Raw genomic sequence first — 13010 nt, 5'->3', positions numbered from 1 at the left:
TTTTGGCCAGAAGTGGGTAAGACAGGACATCCACTCTTGTGCTTCCACCACCTCATCAATGGGCCAGCTCTGCCTTCAGCTATTTGAAGACAGCTATCATATCTCCTCTCCATCTCCTCTTTTCCAGGCTAAACATACCCGACTCCCTGGAGCGTCCCACATGCGACTGAGCTGGTGAGCATTTTTTCCAGGGTTTCACAGAGGCTGTGGCATTTGCTCTGGCCCTCTGGAAGTGACCTGGCATTTGAGGAACTGTCTGCATTTCTTATCAGAGCAGATGCCATACCATAAATAATCTGGAGAATGTGATCCAGCCAACTCCGTGGGCTTGCTGCAAGGGCAAGGCTGCCTGGTTCCCCACAAGCTTCTTAGTACTTGGAAAGGAAGCAGAGAAGAGCTGAGATCTTATTGTGGAAAAAATGCATTTATTCCTTGGGTTGAAATTCCACAGGTTTACTGCTGGACAAATTCCAGAAGCCTTGGAATTGTGCAAAGTCCAAGTGTTGGGATAATTCTTAATGGAGGTTCTTTCTTGCTTTCACAACAAATGTATGAATATCTCTAGCTCTATCTATCTACCATCTATCTATCTATCATCTATCTATCTATCATCTATCTATCATCTATCTATCTATCTATAGCAATCTATGTATATGTATATTTTTATGCACAAATGAACCCACTCAGTGACAGGTGCACATCCTATAAGCAGGCACACCTGGGTAGTTATTTGTTTGTTTATTGCCTTTATATCCCACCTTTCCCTCCAAAAAGCTCATGGTGGCCTGCATGGTCCTCCCCCACCTCATTTATGAAAATGTAAAGCCCTGCCTGGGAGACCCTTTAGAATCCAATCCATCTCTCACCTCCCTCCCTCCCTTCCTCCCCTTTGCTCCTTGAGGAAATCTCTTGTAAAAACTTGCGAAAAACCAAGTTTCATAAACCCCCCAATTCATTCTGCAGATATTTCCTGCATGGGGGCTTTCAAGCAGCATCTGCTGGTTTGAAGTTGGTTTTCTTTTTCTTTTTATTTGTCCTGGGGGAACTGTTACTTTTCAGTTTCGGCTGCTTTCCCCCCTTGGTCTCCAGAAGGCTTTGTCCGTTGAAGAAAGCATTGGTGAAAGAATAATTATTATGAAAGGCATAAATATAGATTTCACATCTTTGTGTGCCTGGGATGAAGCTGATGAGAAGAGCAGAGAAAGAGATGCCGGGAGAGCCCATCTAGCTGGGGCAGCCTATATAATTTTTCTCCCCCCTCACTCAATCCCCACAACAACCCTGTGAGGCAGGTTAGGCCGAGAGCCAGGAATTGGTCCAAAGCCACCTAGTGAGCTTTGTGACCAAGTGGGGTTTTGAACCCTGGTCTCTCCCAGGTCCTAGCCCAGCACTCTAATCACTACACCATACTGGCTCTCTCATCTGTTAATGAACACCTTTGAGTGCTGCTGGCTTCGTCAAAGCCAACGACCCCACCCTAGGGGAATCACATCTGTGCTCACAAAGACATTTAGAGGCAGTTTAGATTGATTTCCTAACAGGACTGGAGAGCAAAATCACTTGAACAGGCCAGAAATTATTAGGCATGCTAGCAAAACTTAAGAGCCTAGGAAAAGCCCTGCTGGATCACCAGCCCAGTGGCTCATGTAGTCAAGCATCCCATTCTCACAGTTGCCAACCAGATGCCCATTGTGGGAAACCCATAAGCAGGACCCAGTTGCTTCCAGAAACTGGTATTTGGAATCATTACTGCCTCTGGCTGCAGAGCATAGCTATCGTGGCTGGCAGCCCTTTAAGGATAAGAGAAATAACTTAAATATTAAAGCAAACGACTCAGCAGGATTTTGAAGGTGTTTGCTTGCTTCCTGAGCCTGGGACTGTGTCTTTTGTGATGTGGGGGTGGGGAGAACAGGAGAATAAACTGAATAGCAGAATTGTAGAACTGGGGTTGGAAGGGACCCCAAGGGTCATCTAGTCCAACCCCCCTGCAATGCAGGAATCATGGCTCAAGAAAAATAGAATTATAGATTCATAGAGCTGTGGAGTTGGAAGGGACCTCTAGCTGATAACACAGACATTTTGGTAATCCAGTGCCAGAAGAGGGCTGTTGCATACTTCCAGCCCCAATATCAGTTTTGAGTGACATTTCACTTGGACCATGTCTTGTCCCTGGTGGTGCAAGACCCTTGATGGGGCTGAGAGGACACAGGGAATTCACCCCAGAGAGGAATGGCACTGGAGCACTGAAGCACTTCTGAACCACATGTAGTACCAGCCCTCAAAAGTTCCAGGATGTCGGAAGGGCCACCCATGGAGCTGTAATGGTTTTGTGTGGCTCAAACTGGCAAGTAGCCTACATGGACACTCCATGTCGTTGGTGTTAAAACAGTCCAGAGGACGGTGACCTTAGACCCAACTAGATGCCAACCTGGCTCTTTTTGAACCTCATCTTTTGTTTCTATCAACTCGTTTCCCCAATTTGTTCTGGAAATGAGGTTGTTTTTCTCTCACGATCCCCAAAATGCCCCTTAGGAGGAAGGGGAGAGGGAAAACAGGACCAGGTCTCTGGCTGTTTCTCCCTCCCTCACATGCACAGGCCTCTTCTGCTGAATTGCAAGAGATGTTTATTTCTGTAGATACTGTTAAAAAAAAAAAAACCCACAGGAAAAACCCTTGACTAGGCTTTCAAGAATTATTATAGCTACCATTTAACACAGTCCTCTACTGCCATCTGTTGTTCAAATTGGGCTATCTGTTCATTTCCTTTGGATAGAGTATTGGGTTTTTGTTTTCTTTTTAAAAAATCATTTTATAATGTATGTAAAACGGAGAGAACAGTCATAGCAGCAGCTGAAAATTAAAAGATGAAAAACAAAAGTATAAAACAGGCATACAGACTGTGCAAAGCTGCACCTGGGGTAAAATTACAAAGTCCAAGTAAAGAATATCAGTGTAATCTGAGGATCAAGTCTCATTCCAGATTTGCCAGGCTTGTGAGAAGGCTTGTATTGAACATGATTGTTCCACTGCATATTTAATAAAGGAATGCCAAATCATATAAAAAGTGTCTGGAGGTTCTAGTCCTTGTGGAACTAGGCATAATTTTCTCCATGCTAGCTCTATTCCGGAGTGAGTGATACCAAGCGTCCAGTGTAAGATTTAGGGCTGAGTTCCACTGAGTTGCAATGACTATTTAAGCTGCCAAGATCATATACAAGACCAATTCTTTGGATAATACATCTACATTGGTATGTCCATTGGTATGTCAATCACATTAATTTTGGACAACAAACAAGAGTTTCTTTCATAATATTGGTCATTTCCGTCAAAATTAAATTCCAAAAATCTTGCACCAACTTCCTTTCACACCCTAAATGATAATGCATGCCAAGTTTATTGCAAGCCTTTCAATAATTAGGTGATATGGAACAGTTTTTCCATTTGCAAAGGAGTATGATAGCATCTGTGCATAGAAATTTCAATGAGCTTCCCCTAAGAAAACTGGAGACAGAATCTTAAATTGTATTTCAGTTCCTGAGAAGAATCAACCTTAGCCAAAATATCGAGACAGTCCAAGGACAATAGTTCAGGACAAAGAATGGAAACAAAGTCACCGCACGGTTGCTTTTAAAAACCCTTGCCAGGTGTCTTACTTCACCACTAAGGATCCTGTAAAGTAATGCCTTTGACATGATGTCTTCATTAGAATCATAGAACTGTAGAGTTATAAGGTTCACAAGGACCATGTAGCCTAACACCTGCAATGCAGGGTTAAAGTTAAAGTTACCAGCTGAAAGAGGAGATGTGATCCACATGATCAATAATCCTCTGTACCTGCTCTGGAAATGGTTAGGAGGATAATCTCAGACTAGTCCAAATTCTGTTGGTGAATAATAATAATAATATTATAATAATTTATTATTTATACCCCACCCATCTGGCTGGGTTTCCCCAGCCACTCTGGGCGGCTTTCAACAGATTAAAATACAATAGTCTATAAAACATTAAACACTTCCCTAAACAGGGCTGCCTTCAGATGTCTTCTAAACGCCATCTTCAAATACCTGTAGGACTCCTGTGTGAAAGACAGAGCAAGGTTGTTTTCTCCTTCTTCAGAGGGGTTTAAGTAGATTACCCCCAGAGTCCCATCCTGCCCAGACTCATGTCATAGTCTCTTACTATATGTCAAAGGCTGTGTCATTTGCACCTGCATGGATCAGAAGGAAGGGGCTGTAGTCAGTGGGCTTTATAAGACTTGCCAACTTCTCTGTCACATCATTAATCTTTCCACCTGAAAGACAGCACACCTCCTGGGACATCCTGTTCCCTCCGCACACTGCTGCCTCTGTGCCCCTCAGTAGGGAGTCACATACCACCACCTCATGTGTCTTCCTCCTCTGGGGAGTGGCAGAAATCATTCTGTGCACTGCACCTTCCACAGCCACCTCTGTGGCTAATGTCCTTGCTCCTCTGGCCCAGAATTTGAGATGAGGCATGGAATCGATTTTGCAGCTCGAGAGACACTGCATGACTCCTGACAGACTTGCTTCTGTGCATCACGTACCTCCAGGAGACCATCTCTTGCAATGGGTGATCTTCCTCCACCTTGCACACACATCACTGTTCCAGGACAGTCCACTCTCTGCTCCACTGAGAAATTCCTCATCTTGCCCAGTAGCTCAAAGTGTTTCTAGGTGGGCCTCAGATTGCTGGACCTTCTCTTCCAGGAAGGCAACCAGCTTGAACTTGTTGCAGGTGTAGCTTTGCACATGCTCAGGCAGGAAGACAAACATGGCAGAGGTGTTGCAGGTCACTGCAGCAGCTCCCTCACTCTCTATGTCTCTTGGTTCTCTGGGCCTCCCCTTCAAAACGCCCTCACAAATGCCCATTTGCAAGTCCAGGTCACGAGCTCCCAGAGGAGCTCATTAGAATCAGCTCATTAGAACTGCTGCTGGCTGCTAATTCCTCCCCTAACTCACTTCATCCAAATCCCCAACTCCTAAATCCTCCAATGAATCATAGAATCAGAATTGTAGAGTTGGAAAGGACTCCAAGGGTCATCTAGTCCAACCCGCTTTGATGCAGGAATCTCAACTAAAAAATACCCCTGACAGATGGAGAGGCAACCTCTGCTTTAAAACCCCCAATCACAGAATCATAGTAGTTGGAAGGGATGCCAAGGGTCATTTAGTCCAACCCCTAATGTATTTTTACTCCATTAACTATCAGGGCTAAACAGTGTACTCAATGTAACAAAAATAAATAAAATCAGGGGAGTGGGGGAATCTACACCACTCAAAAAACAGAGAATACAACACATTTTATTTCAGACTTCAAAAATTGGCCATAATAAGGAAACTTCCCATAGCAGGAGGGAGCATTCTATGAGAGCCCAAAACATATTCAATGAGCTGAACATGCCAGATTGAAAGTCACAGCCGTGTCTCTGGTTTCTCCGGAACAAAACGAAGCCCAGTGAATTCTCCTCACCCTGAGCGGTCAGCCCCAGCGGGCTCTTTTGCTAGGGTACAACGAGACCAAGCTGCATCTTAATTGCTGTGAGGGCAATTGGAGCTTATCTTGCAAATGAGATATGCTTAATCGATTTAGCCGACAAGGGCTCTGGTTATTATCTACCCAAGATTAGCTGGGGCTGCCTTGATAAACTGAATCAGCCTGTAAATTAAGAGTTCAGACAGGTCAGCGTGTTCACATTCAGGGGAACGGGGAACCAGGCATCATCAGCGTAGTTAGCTTCATCAAATGCAATTAGTTATACAAGGGGAAGGGGGAGGTGCTTCCTGCACAGACGAGGCTGGCTTGAGGGTTGTAAAACCAGGCTGCTATTAGGTTACTGTCCTGTGTGGATGGTCAGTGGTCATCTCGCAAACCAAGGCTGGCCATCCTGAATAGTACAGTTAGCTGATATGGTGTCTTTCAGTGGTTGTGGGATACAACTCCCATCAGCCCTAGCCAACATGACCAATGGTCAGGGGAAAGATGGGATTTGTAGTCCCCAACCATGGGTGAATACTAGATTGGTTCCCCATATTTAAGGAGATATATCTTTTCTCTCCCAGGATCACTAGATGTCTTACATGGTTCCCCCACTGCTCAATTCATCCCCACAACAACCTTGTGAGGTAGGTCAGGCTGAAAGATGCAATTAGTGGCCTCCATGGTCACACACATTGAGCTTCATGGCCAAGTGGGGGTTTTAAACCCTTGCATCTCCCAGGTCCTAGCCCGACACTCTAACCACTAAACAACATTGCCTGACAATCAATAGGGGAAGGGGCAAAGCGGCTGTACTCTCGTGGACCAGATGGGAAATACCAGCATTCTACAGTTGCCTTTGGCAGTTCCACAAGATTTTGCGGCAGCACAAAGATCCCTTTGAGACATTATTTTTCCCTGGGTGACCCTGCATTTGGGCGACACCAATTAAGAGTCCTTTTTCTAGAGGGGCCAGCCATTCTCACAAAGGCTCTTTTGTTAGCTCTGCGGGATTATTTGAGCAGCTTGAATTAGAGGGCGGGGGACATTCAGGGCAGGTTTCCCCAGGAAGTTGTTCCTGTTTTCTCACTCTGCTCGAATCCTCAAGACGGAAGGTGAGTAGGGGGATAAGGGAATCCCACATTCCCTTAGCTGTAGCCTCCTCCACCTTTAGGGCAATCCTATGCATGTCTAGAATAATAGAATAATAGAATTGTAGAGCTGGAAAGGGCCCCCAAGAGTCCTCTAGTCTGACCACCATCCCACCCACCCAGGCAGGAATCACAGCTAAAGAATCTCTGACAGATGACCACCCAACCTCTGCTTAAAAACTTGCAATTAAGGAAAGCTCTACCTCCTTCCAGTAGAGTTGGAAGGGACCTCATCTAGCCCACTTCCCCGCAGTGCAGGAATCACAGCTCAGTGCAATCCTATGCATGTCTACTCAGAAGCAAGTCCTACTGAGCTCATTGGGACTTACATCCAGGTTAGTGTGTGTAGGACAGCACCCACAACCCTATATATCTGAACATGTGCAGCAGGAGAGGAGTTTTCCATCTCCCTCCACGCTCTGGGCACGTGATGGGGTGGTTGTTTTGAAGGAACTTCTCTCACAGCCGCTTTCTGAGCGCAAAAAGAAAACCTGGCTTGCTTTAAAGAGACAGTAGCTGGCCCGAGATCACTCAGCGAGCTTCATGTGTTCAGGGGTGGAGGAAGGGGTGTGTGTGGTAGGTGCAGTCTGCCCTGGGTGTCACCACTGAGGAGGGTGACAGAATGCTGGGCGGCACTCACCGCGGGGCCTGCAGAACGCCCAAGCCACGCATCTCTCCTGGGAGAGACACAGTGGCTTGGGTGCACGCAGGCTCCGCACTGCCCAAACAGGTCGCCTGCAGCCTCCTCCCCCCCCCCCAGCTGTAGGGCAGCTGAGCGGGAGGAGGCAGGCAGACTCTGGAGGCCCCACGGTGCGCCCTGCCCCTATGGGCGACTCGCCCCATCCCTGGGTTTGCTGCTTCAAATGCCCGAGCGGCTTCCTCCGCCACTGCATGTGGTTGGTTGATAAGGGATTTCAACCCCCCAGTTTCTAGTCTGACACTCTGACCATTATACCACAATGTCCTCACTGACAGCAGGGACAGGGTTTCTTTAGCTTCATGGGCCTGGCATCCAGGATCTCAATCATTTTTCTAATAATCCTCACACTGGAATGGAAGGGTGGGGCAGGCCAGCCCCATGTGATGCCAGTGGTTAGAGGGAGAGACGGGGACCTGAGAGAGATGAGGATTAGAATTCCCATTTGGCCCTGAAGCTCAGTGGGTGACCTTTGGAGTAAGCTGCCACCTCTCAGCCTGACCTACCTTGCAGAGTTGTTGTGAAGATAAAACTGGGAGAGGGAACAACATGTATACCACCTAGAGCTCCTTGGAGGAAAAGTGGCCTGTAAATGAAATGCTGGTGAGGGTGATGATGAGAGTACTAGATCACATGATAGTTTATAGAATTATGTATGACCTGGAGAAAGTGGGCAGAGAAAAGCTTTCCTCCCTCTCTCAAAACACTGGGACTTGTGGGTATCCAATGAAGCTGAATGTTTGAAGATTCAGGACAGGTAATAGGAAGTCCTTCTTCATGCATCACATTGTTAAACTATGGAACTCCCTCCCCCAGGAGGCAGTGATGGGCACTAACCTGGATGGCTTAAAAGTGGATTAGACACAGTCTTGGAGGATGACAGGGCTAGTGATAGCTACTAGCCAGGATGGTCATGCTCTGCCACCACAATTGGAGGAAACAACGATCTTGAATGCCAGCTGCTGGAGACCACAGGAGGAGAGAGGGCTCTTGTGCTTGAATCCTGCTTGCAGGTTTCCCATAAAGGGCATCTAGTCCAGGAGGCTGGACTAGACGGGCCATTGGTCTGATCTAGCAGGATCTTCTTATGTTCTAATAATATCATCATCGTCATAGAATTATAGAATTGTATAGTTGGAAGGGACCCTCAAGGGTCAATGCAAGAATCACAGCTAAATAATTTCTGGTAAGGTGCTCATTCTGCATCTCCACCCGAGAAGCTTATGGCCACCAGCCTTTGTGAAGCATTTTTTTCTCCCTGATTTTCAGGAGATGGGCAGCCTGATGGTGCCACTTCCTATGGCGGCTTTCACCACCACACCCAGGGCTGGGAATGCCACTGGTGGTAACAGCACTAGAGAGGAGAAGGAGAACTGCATCTTCAATGAGGAGTTCAAGTTCATCCTCCTGCCTGTCTCCTATGCCACTGTCTGTGTGGTGGGCCTCATCCTCAACTCCTACTCCCTGTGGGCACTCATCTCCAGGATGCGGCCCTGGAATGCCACCACCACGTACATGTTCCACCTGGCCCTGTCCGACACCCTCTACGTCCTCTCTCTCCCCACGCTGGTCTACTACTATGCCAACCGCAACAACTGGCCCTTCGGGGAGGGGATGTGCAAGGTGGTGCGCTTCCTCTTCTATGCCAACCTCTACAGCAGCATCCTCTTCCTCACCTGCATCAGCATCCACCGCTACGTGGCAGTCTGCCATCCCATCCAGGCCCTCAGGTGGGTCAAAACGAGGCACGCCCACCTGATTTGTGGGGGAGTGTGGGCGGTGGTTGCCACCTGCCTCATCCCCAACCTGGTCTTCGTCACCATCAGTGCCCGGGGAAACGATACCCTCTGCCACGACACCACAAAGCCAGCCGAATTTGGCCACTACGTACGCTACAGCTCCTCAGTGATGGCCCTCCTCTTTGGCCTTCCGTTCCTGGTTGTCCTCATCTGCTACTGCCAGATGGCCCAGAAGCTGTGGAGGCCTCACTCTGGCCAGGAGGTCCCTGCCTACAAGGCACGCTCTGTCAAAATGATTGTGGTGGTCGTGGTGGTCTTCGTCATCTGCTTCCTCCCTTTCCACATCACGCGGACCGCCTACTACACCTCTCGGCTGCTCAAGGCCGACTGTCGCACACTCAACGCTGTGAATGTGGCCTACAAAATCACCAGGCCCTTGGCCAGTGCCAATAGCTGCATTGATCCCGTCCTCTACTTCCTGGCTGGGAACCTCTATAGGGGAAAGCTGCACCAGAGCTTGTTCAAAAGGCCCAGAACCAGGCACGCACTGACTCTGGCCCCCATTTCCCAGCTTGTGGGTGAAATCTAACTGTGGGATGTGCTCCATTTCATCATTCTGAAGGTTTTTAAACAGAGTTTGAATGGCTGCCTGCAAGGGAATCTTGAGCAGGAATTCCTGCATTGCAAGGGGTTGGACTGGAAAACCCTTTGGGGTGCCTTCCAACTCTACAAATCTATGCTTTTATAAGTCTTCCAACACAGAGTTATACTGACTTATCTAAACCTCTCTCCTTCTTTAACCATGTCTGTTAATTTAATAGTTAGCTGTTTCCAGATCTTTCTGGAAGTCAGTTTTGAAGGGCTTCTGATTGTGTTCCATGCAGTATTCCAGCACTAGACAACATTTGGCTTTGATGGATGCTTGCCCTCTCCTGTCCTTCCAACTTTATGCAACTTTCAGGGAGACCATTTCTATTGATATAAAGACTCTATCAACTGTTCCTCACAGGGCTTGGCTGCAAGGCCCTTTATCATCCTGGTAACCCTCCTCTGCCTAGTTTCCAGCTTTGTCAATATTGGTACCCAGAACTAGGCACAGGACTCCAGGTGTGGCCTGACCAAGGCAGAATAGAGCAGTGCTATTTTTTTCCCTTCATCTGTACACTGGACTTCTGTTGATGCAGACTAGAATAGCATTAGCTCAGGTTGAGCTTGTAGTCTACTGAGATCTCTGGATCCTTTTCACGTGGACTGCTATCAAAATAGGTATCCCCCAACCCTATATTTGTGCACCTGGTTATTCCTACCTAAGTTGTTCCTGCTGATATTCTTTTGGCCCAGTTCTCCAGTCTGTTAAGGCCCTATTGAATCCCATACCTTCCAACATTTCTCCGATGAAAATAGGGACATCCATTCCATAATGATAATTTTACTATTTATACCTCCCACATCTGACTGGTTTGCCCCAGCCACTCTGGGCAGCTTCCAACATATGTAAAAATGTAATAAAACATTAAACATTAAAAAAAACCTTCACTATACAGAATTGTCCAGATGGTTTGGGGGTCGGGTAACTACATACCCCCAACGTTTCTCTGATGAAAAGGAAGCTGTGGTTCCTGCATTCTCCTAAGGAAAAATGACATTCTGGGATGAAATCAGAAACTGGGGTGGTTTCTCTAAATCAGGGATGTCCCTGAAAAATAGGAGGGCTTGCTCCTTTAAACTCTCCTCCTTATTGCTGACCCCTTCAAATCATTGCGCTCCACAGGGAAAGCAGAAGCTGTGAAACTTGCTGGGTGAGCTTGGAGGCCTGTCTCTGCCTCTCAGTTTAGCCTACCTCACAGGGTTGTTGTGGGGCTTAGATGTGGAATAGGACCTGGGTGGTGCTGTGGGTTAAACCACAGAGCCTAGGACTTGCTGATCAGAAGGTCGGCGATTTGAATCCCCGCGACGGGGTGAGCTCCCGTTGCTCGGTCCCTGCTCCTGCCCACCTAGCAGTTCGAAAGCACATCAAAGTGCAAGTAGATAAATAGGTACCGCTCCGGCGAGAAGGTAAACGGCGTTTCCGTGTGCTGCTCTGGTTTGCCAGAAGCGGCTTAGTCATGCTGGCCACATGACCCGGAAGCTGTACGCCAGCTCCCTCGGCCAATAAAGCGAGATGAGCACCGCAACCCCAGAGTCAGTCACGACTGGACCTAATGGTCAGGGGTCCCTTTACCTTTTTTAGGACCTGGCAGAGACCAGGATTCAAATCCCTACTTGGCTATGAAGCTCACCTGGGTGATTTCTAGGCCAGTTGCTGCCTCTCAGCCTAGTCCACCTTACAGGGTTGTTGGGGGGATTCAGTAAGGAGGGAGAATAGCCAATAGCCCAACTAGTCCAGCCTCCTGTTCTCACAGTGGCCACCCATATGCCCCAATGGGGAGCCTGCAAGCTGGATTTGAAAACAGTAGCCTTCTCCCACTCCTGCTCTCCTGCATTCTGTTGTTGTTTTTTTTAAAGAACAGTTTAATTGAACAACTTAAAATGAAAGTGGAAAAAACAAACAAAAGAAAAGGTATATCACTATATCACTATTAAGAGCTGCAAGTAGTGCCTGTGGGTTTATATCCAATAGATGGTATTTATCTCATGGAACTGTGTATGTTAAAAAGTCAGTTGATCCAAAGGCAATAGGCTTGCTTCCATCCAAATTTTCCAATTGCCATCTTTCCCCCCAATTTTTAAAGTTGGGTTTTCCCACAAAGTCAAGTTAGCATGAGAACATGAGTCAAACCTACTTTTTATTAGACATAATATTCCATATCTTTCTAACTGACATAATTGTTTCCAGAGATTCCCGAGTTCTAAAATATTTTATTCCTAATACTGTCCTTCCAAGCAAAGGTGCTATAAATGTACAATATATTCTAAAATTGTCCAGATTGGAAATTTAACACCAATTGGTGGGTTTCCAGTATTTAATACTTGCCATTAAGGAAGCAATGTAGCACAGCTCCATATTTGGAACACCAAATCTTCCTTCATTAATTTGTAGCTGCATTTTCTGTAAAGATATTCTCAGAGGTGAAGAACCCCATAGACATTTTCTAAAGAAAGGATTTGTTTTCTGAAAATATTTTCCAAATATATGAAGTGGAATTCCTCTCAAAATATAGATTAATCTGGGGATAATATTCATTTTCAGATCATTCGCCTTTCCATCTATCAACAACTGAAGAACTGAGGTGTTAGGGGAGGAGTAGTACCTCTAATACTTAATTAAAATCTTCTATTTTCAATTTATCGTAAGTACACTCATTCAAGTGTCCAAAACATTTCAGGAGAATCCAAATTAGGTCCATAAACATTAACCAAAGCTATTACCATCTCTTCTATTTTTGCACATAAAATTTAATAACACCAATTTGCATCAGTAATAACCTGGCTGAAAATCCTTTTCGGACCAAAATGGCCACATTTAGGATTTGCCACAGTATTTGTAAGATAAACTTATCTCACCCAATGTTTCATTAATAATAATTTATCCCGTTCCATTAGATTAATCTCCTGTAAATAAGCAACATCTGCCCTTAACAATTTTAAATATGCTAAACTTACATTTTGCTTCTTAGATTCTCACAATCCTTTTACATTAAAATGAACTAACTTCATCCAATAATTTTATTTTGCCCCCCCCCCGCCACTTTATTTTATGACTTGGACCATTTAACAAACATTTAGTAATATCTTTTTTCCATCTTTGAGCATATATCAGATTTTCTAATATCACTCATAGGTGCAGAACATCCATAGGCACTTAGCTTAGCATTTAAATTCAATTCTACTGCATATATTTTCCGGACAATATTGATACACCGTTTTTTAAAATAGAAAATGTGGTTATATGAAAAGAAATAGGATCAGAATAAATTGATATACAAG

General features: G+C 45.9%; 1 protein-coding gene across 1 annotated transcript; it reads left to right on the top strand.

Annotated features, from left to right (window-relative positions):
* The first annotated feature begins 6556 nt into the window (after positions 1-6556).
* Positions 6557-10567, top strand: LOC309333906 (P2Y purinoceptor 4-like). The gene is made up of 2 exons (XM_081847828.1): positions 6557-6611; positions 8614-10567. The coding sequence occupies exon 2, from the start codon at positions 8617-8619 to the stop codon at positions 9670-9672; it is 1056 nt and encodes a 351-aa protein (XP_081703954.1). The 5' UTR covers positions 6557-6611; positions 8614-8616; the 3' UTR covers positions 9673-10567.
* Positions 10568-13010: the final 2443 nt, after the last annotated feature.

This window comes from Podarcis erhardii, assembly GCF_964252035.2.
Source record: "Podarcis erhardii genome assembly, chromosome: Z".
NCBI classification, from domain to species: Eukaryota; Metazoa; Chordata; class Lepidosauria; order Squamata; family Lacertidae; genus Podarcis; species Podarcis erhardii.
This window is presented reverse-complemented; position numbering and strand designations above follow the sequence as displayed.

What these genes read in the sequence shown, in the direction of transcription:
- LOC309333906 (XM_081847828.1), top strand. Translation starts at nt 8,617, where the DNA reads ATGGGCAGCCTGATGGTGCCACTTCCTATGGCGGCTTTCACCACCACA.